Raw genomic sequence first — 15,793 nt, 5'->3', positions numbered from 1 at the left:
GCCACTGGATTTCTCCTAATTCCTGTCTCCCAGTTGCACTGAGCCGCAAATGGCTCCCAGGGCTTCCCTGAGTCCTAATTGGCTGGTGCAGAACCAGTGAACCTTTCACCACCCTCTCCGCTCTGCGGGAATTCTCTGAGCCCTAACTACCTGGAGCCTGTTAACCGCTCCCAGCACTTCTGTGAGTTGTAAACCACACAAGGCCCAAACTGAACCCATTCCCAGCAAACACACAGATTTATTGAAACCAGAGAACCTTCTTAAATTCTACTCATCTCTGTGACAACATAGCCTTTCAGGATTCACTGAATATTTTTAAATTAACTTGGCTAACTCTCAAAAAAATGCATCGTTCTGGACCACATTTCTTTGCAAGCAGGGTAACTATCACATTTCCAGCTATGTAAAATCCACCTGCTGTTTTAAAGCTCCATCTCTTCTATTCTGGCTATGTTAAATAATCACAACTTACCTTCAAACTGCCATTTTCTTTTAAGTGTTCCGGTCATCTCTAAATCCCAGCATTTTAGTTACTTTGCCTCCACAACAGTAATCTTCCCAGAACTAAACATTACTGCCAAAATGTTGGCATGAACCAGATATTCGTCACACCAATGCGCACACATCTATAATAAAACCAGGGATCTTGAGACAGTCATGCATTGGGAGAGATTGAGGATTTGAGAAATGGCTACAAAGAAAAAAATCAGGACTGTGAATTAAACACTGCAGAGTGTAAAGGGCAGTGAGGGAAAAGCAGGCGGTAATGTAGCTGTGCTAATTAGGTATATTACAGATGCCGTAGAAAATGAGGGACTTCACTATCAACAAGACAAAAGTAAAACTCCTGTGGATTGAAGTGGCAGATATGAAGGATCATTCTAACTAATAGGTATTGTCTTGGGAGAGAGCAACTCAAGTGTAATAGATGTAGTCAGTATCCCCCTTTATTGCGGAAGGGAGGTGGAAGAATGAATTTACTGATAGATTAGGAAATTGAGTGTAAAAAAAATAGAACAGTATTCAACGTGGATTTCAAAAGCCCTGATGTTAATTGGATGGAAAAGGCAGGTAATGGGTATAAGGAATGGAGTTCCACCAATGTGTGGAGGACTCCTTTCTAACCAAGTACAGGCAGTCCTCAATTTTATGATGTTCAAGTTATGATGAATGGCACTTGGAAAATTGACACCTTGTTTCAGCTCAACAATGCCAGTTTCAACTTAATGGCACCGTGCCATCAAACAGTTGGTCTTTAACAGCTGTGTCCCGTAACATTTCATCGTCCACAACATCAGGAAGAGCAAATTGCTTTTTAGGTACTGTATGAAAGTGTATTTTAAAGTGTAGACACTATTACATCATGGAAAATGCACTAGCATTGTTGCTTCACGGCGCCGAAGTCCCAGGTTCAATTCCCGGCTTGGGTCACTGTCTCTGCAAAGTCTGCACATTCTCCCCGTATCTGCGTGGGTTTCCTCCAGGTGCTCCAGTTTCCTCCCATAAATCCAAAAAGACGTGCTGTTAGATCATTTGGACATTCTGAATTCTCCCTCAGTGTACCTGAAGATAGGGGCAAATAGGGGCTTTTCACATTAACATCATTGCAGTGTTAATGTAAGCCTACTTGTGACAATAATAAAGATTATTAGTATACTATTATAAGGCGATTGTACTAAAACAAGATCTTACAAACATTTAGCCATTTAATGGAAATGAGGTGCAGGAACCAATCCCCCATTTCTATTTTGTTCTGATGAAAACTCGGTCCCAACTTATAACACAGTTTTGAGGAACTAATTGTGTCATAAGTCCGGGGACTGCTTGCACGTAAAAGCCTAGCAAAGGGTGATTCACTGTTGGATCTAGTAACAGGGAATGAATCAGAGGAGATAGAAGTAAAAGTAGGGAACATCTAGGTAACAGTGGCTGTAATATATTGCACCTTAAGATGATAAAGCGAAGGATGCAAGTATGATGCAAACTAGTTTAATAGTTTGGGGGGGGGGGTGGGGAAGCTGATTTTGAGGGGCTTGGAATTGAACTTAAAGAAGTAAAACAGGCAACCGCAGGGAAACAACAATAGGAAACATTTAAAACGATGTTCAATGATGAGAGCTAAGATGAGTAAGAGCAAGAGCTTGTTTTCACTTGCTGGCAAGATCCTAATAAGACTCGAATGTAAGTTAATCAATAAAGGAATTAAAGTGGAAGTTAGAAAAACATTCTTTGCACCAGTGTGTGAAATTCTTTGCCATGAATTTGTTCAAGCAGAGTCCATGAAATCTTTAAAGAAAATTAGATTGTTGCTTGAATATTGAAAGAATATGGGGAGCTAGCAAATGAGTGGAATTGAACAGGATGCCTCCTAGGGAGTGAAATATCAGCTCACAGTTAATGGATTGAACTGAATGTCCTGTTTCTGTGGTGTAACATTATGACTCTATGGAGTAAATCTATTATAAATAAAAAGCCAAATTCCTCCCACATACATCAAATATTTCCTAAATTATTAATAGTTAATCTAAAATATGCATAAGCAAGTAAGTTTTAATTTGTAAAACATTTATTAGTGATGTACTTTGTACCAGTAGCATCGCTTGAGGAAACAAACTTGGAACCACCATGTTCAGTAGGTGTTTGGCTGTACTAATGCAAAAACAGAATACTGGAAATGTGATAGAAAAGCAGAAGATGGTGTAAATACTCAGCAACTGAGGCAGCACATGTACAAAGATAAGCAGAGACAATGGGCAGAATCTTCATGACCGGGTCAAGTGATGAAAATAGAAATGTCGGTAGAGGGACCTCGAGGGAAATTTTGGAGGAGATGGCCAAATCAGTGGCCATCTCTGAGAACCCTGTTCAATTAAGGATGGTAGACTTGCTCCTGAATATGGAGAACCATTAGGAGGAAATATCAGCAGTTCTCGCTCTCACAGATGGGCACTGCTGAAGTGTGTGTGGTGACACGAGGGTGCCTCAATTCCTAGTCATTAGTTGTAGCCATGTTGTATAACAGAACCAGAGCCCACCACGTTTTCACAAGCCCTCCTGGGTACCCAGTATATCAGCTGGAAAATTGAGCCAGTGCCATGGGGTGAAGACCTATTGGAAGCACTGGTATGGAAGTTGGCATTGTCCGAACAGGTGACGGAGAAACCGAGAGAATGGGATAGAATCTTTTCTTGAAGTGGGGTGAAGGAGGCGTCATGCTAGTAGCTCTGGAAGACATTGGGTGACAGGCTGTCTCTAGAAATGGAACTAGCAAACTTGAGGAAGGGAAGGAAAGAGTCAAAGGTGGACCAATTAAACGCAAGGGAAAGATGGAAATTGGAAGGATACATAATTAAATTTCTGGTTCAGGACTAAAAGAAATGTTGTTCAAGGTGAGAACAAATTTTGTCAGATAGTGGTGGAATGGTGATGGGGACTTAATGGGCCTTCAAGGGAGAAGTTGAGGCTCGGGCCATTTGTTGAGACAGTTAATTGACATTTCTGCAGTATTCAGCTTCATTCACAATACCTCGAATAATGAAATAACCCATGCTGGCATGTACTAGAACTTGAACAACATCAAGTATGGGGTCAATAACTAACATTTGCACTACATAAATGCTTGGTTATGACCATCCCAAACAAAAAAAAGCCCAACTACCTGCTCCACCACCTGACCTTGAGTGGATCTATTATTACTGAATCCCTCACCTTTGACATGGAGATCACCATTGACTAAAGGCCAGACATAATGACTCATATCAACATCATGCTCACAAGAGCAAGGTTGGGTGTTTTGTGCTGAGTGAATTGTCTCCTATGTCCTTTCAAAACTTTTTGCCATCTACTATGCTCAAGGCAGGGGCTTAATGGATTACTTGCCTCCTTGACTGTATCAGTGCAGATGCAGCAGTTTTAAGAAGTTCAACATATCCAGTGCAAAGCAGTTCACTTGACCATCAGCCCTGCCACTGAAATCAAAATCCACCTCCTCCACCACTGCTGCACTGTAATTGCAGAATACACTACCAGTTGCACTACAGCAATTTACTAACGTTGCTTTTGACAGCATCTCCCAGCCCGATGATGTCTGCTACTCTGAAGAACAAGGGCATTACTGTTATTAGAGTTCCAGCAATTTCCATGTCACCCATCACCCTAACTTGGATCTCTATCTCTGTGCCTTTATCATGGCTGCTCATTATCCTGGAGTTTCATACCTAACCAATCAAAAGAGCCTCATTGCCTCAAGGATGGTAGCACCTACAGAAAAAGCCCACAAGCAATATCTATGGGGCTAGTTTAGCACAGTGGGCTAAACAACTGGCTTGTAATGCAGAACAAGGCCAGCAGCGTGGGTTCAATTCCCGTACTGGCCTCCCCGAACAGGCACCGGAATTTGGCGACCAGGGACTTTTCACAGTAACTTCACTGAAGCCTACTTGTGACAATAAATTATTATTATTATCTGAGGGCAACTATGGATAGGGCCTGGCCAGTTTTAATACCCTGCGAGTTGATTTCAAATGAAGGCCTAACAAATCATTGCTGATTTAGCCTGCCATCTCATTTTACCTTTCAGTATGTGTCCTGTCCAGGCACTATCTAGTTGAGGCTTGAATTGCTGTGTATTCCACTTCAGTGTCCTGCCCTGCTAACTAGTTCCATTGTTGGGTGAAGATTTACCTTTATTAAATTTATTGCATTTTGTCATTCATATTTTTGAAAACTTCAACGGTATTACTTTGCGAAATAAACCATTCTAAGGTTGGAACTTTCTTAGTCAAACTTAGCCTTGCATCCTTTTCATGGTTGGGTGAATAAATTTGCACCCATTAGTTGAATTGGGGTCTGACCAAGGTGGAAAAGACGAAATAGATACACAACAATACTTAGAATACACACTCTATCACTCTGCTTATGCAATTCAGTAGTTTATTTTGTGTACTCTAGATTGGTACTGAGTAATGCCAGAGACTTGGGTTGCATGTTCTGTCTTTATACAGTAGAGCCTTTACATGGTCATTATCATAGTTCGCTATCAACTGATGCAGTTGCAGTGAACATAAATTGCATTCTGTAAAATGCCAGATGCCAGATTTTGCGCAGTAAAAGTTGAGAGAAAAATAAACAAATGCAAAAGTTGTGAGAACATGAAAGCACAGCCCTGATTTAATAATGATCCAACTACATCTGCTCATGCGAACTCTGCAGGATAAATGAGTCAGATTTATACAGAGAATGAGAGATGATGTTAAGTACCTCGGATAATTAAAAGTGCTGAATGAAGCCGATGCAGAGGAGAATCTGATGTTTCATGTCCAGTGTCCTCTTATCCAGTCTGGTGATTGTTTGTGTAAATACTTCAATTATATAGCTTTTAAAATGCTTTTGCAAATGAACAGCATTGCTGGTGTGGGCTTCTTGTGTGTATTTTCTGATCTAATCTTAAATTCTGCACTAATTTTCAAGTTTGTGATTATGTTAAATAATCTGTTGTGGAAACCACTTAATGTATCTCTTTTCCTTGCAGATCGTTTCCCACAGTACAGTTCTAAAAATCTTAGACACGCATGGAATAAGTAAGTCTTTTTATAGGTTATGGTTCTTTACAGCCCATAGTCTTCAGGTTTCATTACTGATGTACATTTTTGTTGCTGTTTCTTCAGTGGAAAATGGATAATATGCTTATGTCTGGCAAGAAGTTAATGTTTACTTTTTCATTTGTTTTTGTAGTCACAATGGTGAGATGAATATTGAAAATATCCTTATAATTATGAATTCAATCCAATTTCCACAGTTGAACAATTAATGGCTTCCAGTTGAAGAGAGCAGCTTTAATATGTGTAGCTAGCGATACAAGTGCCGAATATAACATCTGCAGCAGTGTGAAACTTTAGATATGCTTATAATAATGTGGCGTTAACTTGGATTTTTCCATTTTCAGTGTAATTTTAGTACATGGTCAAGAATACAGAAATGTCTCAATTAAAGTGAATAGTTTTGGGTAAGATGTAACAGTGAAGCTCGAGTACAGTGCTTATTTATGTATCTGTCATTTTGGTTATAGTAAAGTAATAAATTGTATAAAGGTTCATGATTGGAATTTGTTTCACTAACTTGAGAAATTCACTAATAGCTGGCAACTTGCATTTTACTAATGCAAGGACAAAGCATGAGTTACAGAAACAAGTTAAGTGCAAAAGCAAGGCCACTTGTGTTGCATGGCCAAGCTCATGGAATAGTACTCAGTTCCAGGTGAATTTATTTCTGGGTTATTGAATGATTAACAAAATATTGCTGAACATAAATGACAAAAGAGCTTGAAAAGTGTATATAAACTGGATGGTTTTTATCTATAAGTTAATAGTTATCTAATTACTATATATTGGCAATAGGGGCAGACACATGTACATCAGCAACGGCTATATTTGAGAGAAAATTAATTTCAAACCTTTGAACATTTTGGGCTCTTGTGAGCTTGTTTCTTCAATTCCAATATTTTTTGTTATCATCAATTGGTGATCTTGTGTGCGAGGTTAAAGAACTGTTTTCAGTTTAGTAGACCCATCTTCTCTTGACAGAGTGGTTTTCAGGCTCTTGCTTTTAGCCAGAAATGGAAGCTATATTGCAGTTTTCCTTTGAGATCAAAATATCGATGTTGGTGTGCATGAGTGGAAATCGAATGATGGGAACAGAGCATTAGGTAACCAGTGAAAGATGTTTTGCTTGCTTTTTTCACAAGAACATGAGCCGAATAGGTTCTGCCTTTTATACCATGGCTGAGTTTTAATTCCAGTTTCCTACTTGATCATCATATTTCTTGATTCTATTAGAGTCCAAAAATCTGTCAGTCTTCGCCTTCAATTTACTGAACAACCAACCATCCACAGTCCTCTGTGATAGAGAATTCCAAAGATGCCCGAACCTTTGAGTGAAGAAATAGCTCCTCTTCACAGTCTAAAATATTAACCCTTTACCCTAAGACTATTCCTCCTGGTTTTAGGCTTTCCAGCCAGGGAAGCAACCTCTCCATGCTGGCTATCACACCTCCTTAATTCTTCATGTTTCAATGGCATTATATCTCATTCTTCTGAACTTCAGAGACTATGGGCGGGATTCACCGACCCCACCACCGTGTCGAAGAATCCCTGGGGGGCGGCGTCAATCTCGTCCCGCTGCTCCGACGCCGGCTGTCATATTTGCGGCGCCGGTTTTCGGGCGGGGATCGCGCCGGTTGGGGGCCGTTGGCAGCGATCCCCCCGGCAATTCTCCGGGCCCCAATGGGCCGCGCGGCTGTCGGGTCCTGGTCAGTCCCGCCGGTGTGAAATGGACATGGTCCATCGCGGTGGGACCTAACTTGTAGGCCGGCTACTGAAGTCCTCGGGTGGGGGGGGGGGGGGGGGGGGGGGGGGGGGGGGCACGGGGCGATCCGGCCCCAGGGAGGGTCCCCACGGTGGCCTGGCCCGCGATCAGGGTCCACCGATCTGCGGGCGGGCCTGTACCATGAGGGCACTCCTTCCTTCCGCGCCGGCCTCTGTAGGACTCCATCATGGCCGGCGCGGAGAAGAGCCCCCCTGCGCATGTGCAGGAACCATGCCGGTGGTTCTGCGCATGTGCCAACTCGCGCCGGCCCTTCGGTGCCGATTGGCACAGCACCAACCCCTCCGGCGCCGGCCTAGGCCCCGGAAGTGCGGAGCATTCTGCGCCTTCCGGTTGGCCCGATGCCGGAGTGGTTTATGCCGTTCTTGGCATCGGGCCATTTTGCCAATTGCGGCAGAAACCCTCCCTAGAAGTCCAATTTACTCAACTTTCATTATAAGGATACCCTCACATCCCAGGAGCCAATCTAGTTAACCTTCTCTACATTGTCTTCAAGACAAGTTTACTCCTTCCTTAGCTAAACTTCCCCAGACTATACATTTTACTCCAGATGTGGTTTCTCCAAAGCTCTTTACAGCTATAGCAAGATTTATTTATTTTTATACTCCAGCCACTTGTAATAAAGACCATTTTTTTTTCCTTTATTGGTTCATGGGATGTGGGCATTGCTGGCTGGGCCAGCATTTATTGCTCATCCCTGAGGGCATTGAAGAATCAACAACATTTGCTGTGGGTCTGGAGTTACATGTAGGCCAGACTAGGTAAGGATGACAGATTTCCATCCCTATCGGGCATTAGTGAACCAGATGGGTATTTATGACAATAAACAATGGTTTCATGATCATCATTAGACTTTAAATTCCAGATTTTTACTGAATTCAAATTCCACCATCTGCCCTGGTGGGATTCGAACCCAGGTCCCCAGTGCTCTGAAAGCTCGTGTTTGAAACAAACCTGTTCGACTTTAAACTGGTGTTGTAAGACTTCTTACTGTGATCACCCCAGAGCATTAGACCCAGAGACTCTGGATTCCTAGTCCTGTGACAATACCACTACGACATTGCCTCGCCTTTTGCATTCCTATTTACTTGCTGCATCTGCATGTTAACTTTCTTTCATTTCTAATATAAGGATACTTAAATCTCTCCAAATATTAACATTTAATAGTTTCTCTCAATTTAAAAAAAATATTTTTTTTTCCGACACGATAACCTTACATTTCCCCATAACCTTACTGCTGACCCACTTAAGCTGTCTTTATCAGTTGGCAATCTTTTTGTGTCCTCCTCACAGATTATTAATAGTTCTGTATAAGCAGCAAACTCGGGTACATTACTCTGTACTTTTAGCCAAGTCACTGATATGTATTTTAAATAGCTGAGGCCCTAACACTGATCCTTGTGGCACCCAACTCATCACCACCTGCCAACTTGAAAATGTTCTGTTCATTCCTTTTTTGCTGCTCTTAATGATCCTCTATCCATGTTAATATTCTCCCCAACCCCATGAGCTCTTATTTTATTATGTGTAATAATCTTTTATATGGCACACTTTGGAATCTCCTTTGGAAATCCAAATTTAGTAGGCAGGATTCTTCTGACCTGCCGCCCGAAGAATGCCACGGGCGAGCTGCCTACAATGGAGCAATCCATTGACCTCGGGCAGGATTCTCCAGTCACCGGGCGGACACAGCTGGAGAATCCTGCACAGAATATCAACTGGCTCCCCTTTACCTACCCTGTTAGTTACATCCTCAAAAAATATCTAAGAAATTTTTCAGTCATAATTTTCCTCTGCCGAATTGTTGCCTCTGCCGAATTGTAGCCTCTGCCAAATTGTTGCCTCTGCCAAATTGTTGTATGATTGTTTAATTATCTTGTGAGCACCCGTTTAAGAATAGTTTCTAGCATTTCCTAGTGATTGGTATCAGGCTAACTGGCCTTTAGTTTCCACTATGTACACGCCCTCTTTTTTTTGAATAGCAGTTTTACATTTTGCCATCGCTGCTTTAAACAAAGTTGAAAAATTGCCTGTGTTGTGTAAGCGCGTAAGTGGGCAAGGTGGGCTAGAAAAGCTTAAAAGCTACATTACTTCAGGAGTGGTCATTTCTTGCACAAATAAAGACATTTCTCACAAAGCCATCATAACCTTGCATTCTGTTGTTTTCACTGAAGAAATGCTGTCTTCACTTGATGTGAATTCTAATGTGCCGATCTAAAAGGTGCAGGATCTCTAACCAGCTTTTTTGATTTGTCTGGCTTACAACAATTAGTTTTACTACATGTTCAAGATTGCCTTCAATAATATGGTTTTCTTCATTCATTTAAAGAGGCTAATCTGTCACATGTAAAAAAAACATGCACAGGCCACTCTTTGTATTCTAAACTAGCAATTGTGAAATTATAACATTTGAAATATTTGACAACAGTGTTTATTAGAAGTTTAATCCAACTTTACTTCTTCAAGGAACCAAGGGCATAGTCTAGACGAGGCTCTTGTGGAAGAAAATGACGTCCCCCATTGCACACAACATTCATGGTGTTCTTCTTCTGCAATGATGGTGGTGGACAATTAAATAACTAATTGGAGGAGACGACTTCACAAATATCCCCATCCTCAATCACGGGGGAGCACAGCACATCAGTGTGAATGATGAGGCTGATGAATTTGCAACTACCATCAGTCTGAAGTGCCGAGTGGGTGATCCATCTCTGCCTCCACTGCAGGTTCTCAGCATATTTGATGCGAGTCTTAATTCAATTCGATTAGTGCCACTGACATCAAGAAATGGCTGAAGGTCAACAATTGAATCTACCCGGATGTGGAAAAATGGCCAGGTATGTCCTGTACACACAATGCAGGACAATACCACCCCGGCCAATTACCGCTCTATCACTGCACTCTCGATCATCCAAAAAAGTAATGGAAGAGGGCATTAGCAGTGCTACCAAGTGGCACTTGCTTAGCAGTAACCTGCTCACTTGTGCTCTGTTTCCAGAGGCCCATGAGGGTCACTCAGCTCCTGACATTATTACAGTTTTGGTTCAAACATGGTCAAACGAGGTGCAAGTGACTGCCCTTGACATCAAGGCAATGTGTGACCTTGTGTAACGTGAAGGAGCCATAACAAACCAGAGTCGATGGGAAATGGGGTGGGGGGGGGGGGGGGGGGGGGGGGGGAAAGAGAGTCATCCCCGACACAAAGGAAGATGGTTTTGGTTATTGGAGGACAATCATCTCAGTTCCAGGACATCACTGCAGGAGTTCTTCAGGGTACTGTCCTGAGCCCAACCATCTTAAGCTGCTTCTTCATCAATGACTTACCATTCATCATAAGGTCACAATTGGGGATGTTCGCTGAAGACTGCACAATGTTCAGTACCATTCATGACTTCTCAGTTATTGAGGCAATCCATATGTAGCAAGACTTGGACAATTTACAGGCTTGAGGTGACAAGGAACATTTGTGCTACAGAAGTGCCAGGCAATGACCATCTCCAACAAGAGAGAATCTAACCATTACTAAGTGTGTTTCCTCCCGGTACTCCAGTATCCTCCCACAGTCCAAAGAGGTGCATTTAGGCGGATTGGCCATGTTAAATTACCCTTTTGTGTCCAAAGATGTGCAGGTTCATTGGGGATGGGAATAGGATGGGGGAGTTGACCTAGCTGGGTGCTCTTTCAGACGTTCTGTGCAGATCAATTGATCAAATAGCTGCCTCCTGCACAGTAGAACTCTGCTATGGTTATAAGTCTCCCACTAGCAACATCCTGGGGGTTACAATTGACCAGAAACTGAACTGGACTAACCAACTGGCAACAAGAGCAGACTGGAAGCTAGGAATCCTGCAGCGAGTACTCGCATCCTGACTCCCCAAAGCCTGTCCACCATGTACATGGCACAAGTCAGGTGCGAGATGAAATACACTCCTCTTGCCTCGATGAGTGTAGTCAAAGAACCATAGACCCCCACAGTGCAGAAGGACATTCGGCTCATCAAGTCTACGCCAACCCTCCAAAGAAATCACCCTACCTAGGCCCACTCTGCTGCCCTATTCCCTTAACCCCAGTTAACCTGCGCATCTGTGGACACTAAAGTGCAATTTAGCATGGCCAGTCCACCTAACCTGCACATCTTGAGAAGTTTGACTCCATCCAGACCAAAACAGTCCGTTTGACTGCCGCCCCATCCACAAACATTCACTCCCTCTACCACAAATGACACACATAATAATAATATTCATTATTGTCATAAGTAGGCTTACATGAACACTGCAATGACGTTACTGTGAGAATCCCCTGGTCGCCACATTCTGCCACCTGTTTGGGTACACTGAGGAAGAATTCAGAATATCCAATTTAGCTAACAGCACATCCTTCAGGCATTGTGGGAGGAAACCGGAGCTCCCGGAGGAAACCCACGCAGCCACTGGGAAAACATGCAGACTCTGCACAGACAGTGACCTAGCGGGGAATCGAACCTGGGTCCTTGGCACTGTGAGGCAACAGTGCTAACCACTGTGCTATTGTGCCGCCCATCGTGCTACTGTGACACCTAGCAAACTGTACCATCTGCAAGATACAGTGCAGAAACTCACCATGACTGCTTAGACAGCACCTTCCAAAGCATGATCACTACCATCTAGAAGGCCAAGGGCAGCCATCAGAAAAGTGGTTCAAGAAGGCAGCTCACTCAGGGGCAATAAATGCTGGCCTAGCCAACAACATTCCCGTCCCATGAATGAATTTGAAAGAAAAGACTTTGCAGACCTGTTGTACTAAATGCCATATTCCGATTTTGGATTAACAGCAAAATACTGCAGATGCTGGAAATCTGCAATAAAAACAGAAAATGCTGGGAAAAAAACTCAGCAAGTCTGGCAGATTCTGTGCAGAGAGAAACAGAGTTGATGTTTGAGATGAATAGTTCTTCTTCGGTTCCACAGATGCTGCCAGACCTGCTGAGGTTTTCAACATTTAATGCAGATGTTTGCAGCATTAAATCTTCTGCTAGAAATGAAATGGGACTGAGAAACGTATCAATAGTTAGGAGTCCAAACGTTGTACGATGTTTTGTCAAAATAACTTCTATGTGCATGAAGCGACTGGTTTTAGCAAGTAATGCAACAATCCATTAAATTTTTGTTACTAGTAACAAAAGATAAATATTTCAATTAATGTTTTTTTCTGATCTTTTAGTTCAATTTCTTCCTTCTGTTTTCTTTTCATGAGATGAGATTCTGAATATTTAAATTCCTTAGGATTTCAAAACCCATTATGAACCATCCCATATGTTTGTTAAAGACCAGTCACACCCCAGAGACGGGATGTTATGCACAACTATCAGTAATATTGAGTTTTACGTTAAATTAGAGTGTGTGTGATTGTGTTCCACTCCAGAGTGTCTCTCCCCAGTTCCCTCATTGAACACCAGAGCTACACCCACTGCTGCACACCTTCCATGGTCAGCGAGCTCATGGTTGCTAAGAGACAATACTGACACCACAATCCAGGAGAGTGGCCCAGAAAGGTCTTGGTTGATGTCTGAGCCCACTGAGGTGTCTCCCTGGCACCAGCTGTCAATCATCCCAGGTTGTTCCCGGAGCTCTGCTGTATCTTGGTTTATATGCTGATAGCATTCGTATTTTGCCTCTGCCTTGCTCCCCTTGGCATAATTTAAATGTTTTCCAACCAGGAAAAGCTGGAAACTGGAACTTTTGAGCAATTTCGAGGTAACTGTTGGGGCAACATTCTGTTAAAAATCTGAGGCTGTCCTGGCAAAACTGGATGTCTGGTCATCCGAGAAAGTATCTATTTTGGCTAGTGGGGAAGAACCAGAGCAAAGAAAAAAAAATCAACTCCCTCCTAATCTTTCTGTCAGTTAGTTTAAATCTTTGCTCTTAGTTATATTGACCTCCCTGTTAACAGAACCAGAGCAAAACATAGAAACGTGTTTGACTGACCAAAACGAATACCGACAACAAGTCACCTGAAACCATCTAGATCAAAGATTGAAAAGAGAACATTCAATATAGCCATGAGAAAAGTTGCACCCAAGCACCAAATTATTGCACCTTTCAGCCAGTAAATCCTTGAAGGCTTGAAAAGTACCTCACCATTCAATAGCATGACACAACATGGAGTCAAACACCCATACTCCCTGTATATCTGCGCCGAAAGACACAACAGAGTTTAAGGTGATTATTTTTTTTTTGGTTTTCTTTTCATGGCCTAATTTCGATTTATTTTCCTTTCAAGGTGATCTTGGACAACTTATCTCCCCCATAAATGTATGCTGCACACAATTAAAATAATTGAATTTAAGTTTTGCGTGAAACCATTGCATTTTGTATGTAACAATCATATAGCTGAGTTTGAAAATGTGTTTAAGAGATGAATATAAATTAAGTGTGACTTTTAGTACATGTCTGGAACATTCTTTTGTGAGAAAAAAGCTTTTGACAAAAGAATTATACATTTCAAAAGGACTGTGTTAGTGCTCCATTGTATCAGAATTTCAAAGGGAGTAATTAATACTAGTCGTTCAGTGGCGGACTGGCCACTATTGAGCTCTTGCCCGAAATTCTGCTGTAGTATCTGACCTCCAGTTTATTATTTGAGAGCAGCTGTGGTAAGCCTGGCAATTGTGACTATTTTATCTGTTGAGCACAGAGGTGGGTGGAATAAATCTGTGGTGAGGTTATGTGACTGGAATAATGGAACTTCGAGTTTTAAAACAAAACTTTTGCTGAACTGACATCTGGTGTCGGTTTGAAAAAACACGATTTGACCATGCAGATTCAATTGGTTCTTTCGTTGACATTTCCCCAAGGGTTGTTATAATGTCATTATTCATTCTTGGCAGAGTTTCAAGAGCTGCAATTATCTAAGCAGGGGGTTTAGAGTTCATAATTTGGTTGACAGTTTAAAGAGGCTAATAAAGGATTAGCTGTTATTGATGTGGGGTCTAATAGAAGTTTTTTTTATCAGGGATTAACTACTTAAGATGTAAAACATTTGAATTGTTTTCATGAATGGGAATGTTTTCTCAAGTGTGTCTGAGTGTGAGCTGTATTAGATTGTCATAAGTTTATATATTTTTTCATCTCTATATGGCTGCTGAGGTCTGCTCATGGTGAATATTGGATGAGTGGCTTTGACGGTGCCATGGGAATTATGAGGGGACATGGAGGTGGGGGGTTGTATTTGTAAAGGGAAAGGGCTGGAGGGTCTAACCGATTCTAAAACAGCAAGGATGAAGTTCTAGAGAACCAAACTTACCTGGCACTCACCTGCCTAAATTCTCCTTTGGGGTGTTACTGGGCCCAACTCTTACCCCCCCCCCCCCCCCCTCCCCCAGCCCATCCCCAACCCCCCCCCCCCCCCCCCTCCCCCAGCCCATCCCCCACCTTTCCGGAATGAAAATGAGGTGTAACAGGATCTTTTAAGCCAAAGTGGGCCTGGCGAGTCGGGAGGTTTTCCAACTCGAATGACCCACCTCTGTAGTGAAAATCCAACCCACAGCATCAAACATGGAGTAATGTGCATCGAAAGGAAACGCAGAAAACCAGTACCACCTGCAGCACCAACTGGCTTACAATTTAAACCTTACTTCTAAAGCATAGTTGTGTCAAGTACCGAAGCAAGAAACTCTCTCCTCAAAGTCGCTTTACTTCAGAGTGAAGTACTCTCTTGACAGGAATACAAAAAAACTGTTTACAGCAGTTTCTGTTACAGTAAATTAGAATTGAATTTTGGTTTAGAGTTTTGATACCTGGATGCAGTTTAGCTTGTATACTTGAATTATTTCCCATCTGATCTTCCCGATTGACATTGTAACTCACTAACATAATTTAGATTGAGCATTTTGAATCAGTTGGTCATGCCCAGCTTTCGAGCTGGAATGTAAAGTAGAGCTGTTACGATCCCAGTTGGTGTTATAACTGCACAGGAAGATCTCTGAATCGAATACTAGCTCAAAACACATTGAGCGGGATTCTCGTTCCCGCCGCAACAGATTTTTGGTGCAGCACGCCGGCGGGATTCTCCATTTCGCCAGCTGGTCAATGGGGTTTCCCATTGTGGGGCAGCCCCACACCGTCGGGAAACCCCCGAGATGCCGGCAAAACGGAGCATCCCGATTGCGGCAAATTCAGCCCAGTAACGTTTACTTTTTTTAAAAAAATCAAACATGAAGGAAGAAAGTCACAAGACCGCTAATTAATTTTAACAACAAGAAAAAGACATTTATTAAATGTGAAAATATGGGTTATAATACAATACTCCTCCCCCCCCCCCCCCCGTTAGCTTAACAAATACATACAAGTTTTAATTTTATCTTTTAACAGACAATTTTATTGAGGTATTTTTGGCATTGTAAACAGTAACTATATACCTTAGTGTGCAGATACCA

General features: G+C 42.2%; 1 protein-coding gene across 4 annotated transcripts in view; it reads left to right on the top strand.

Moving 5' to 3' along the window:
* Positions 1-15,793, top strand: part of cdk14 (cyclin-dependent kinase 14) — a 776,296-nt gene that overhangs the window by 544,930 nt on the left and 215,573 nt on the right. For all 4 annotated transcript variants that reach the window (XM_038797927.1, XM_038797929.1, XM_038797930.1 and 1 more), the window contains one exon: positions 5,531-5,579. In XM_038797927.1, the coding sequence (XP_038653855.1) occupies positions 5,531-5,579 (49 nt within the window). The remainder of the gene's footprint in view (positions 1-5,530; positions 5,580-15,793) is intronic.

This window comes from Scyliorhinus canicula, chromosome 5, assembly GCF_902713615.1.
Source record: "Scyliorhinus canicula chromosome 5, sScyCan1.1, whole genome shotgun sequence".
Taxonomy (NCBI): Eukaryota; Metazoa; Chordata; class Chondrichthyes; order Carcharhiniformes; family Scyliorhinidae; genus Scyliorhinus; species Scyliorhinus canicula.
Note: the sequence above shows the minus strand (reverse complement) of the source record. Positions and strands in the feature narration are given on the sequence as shown.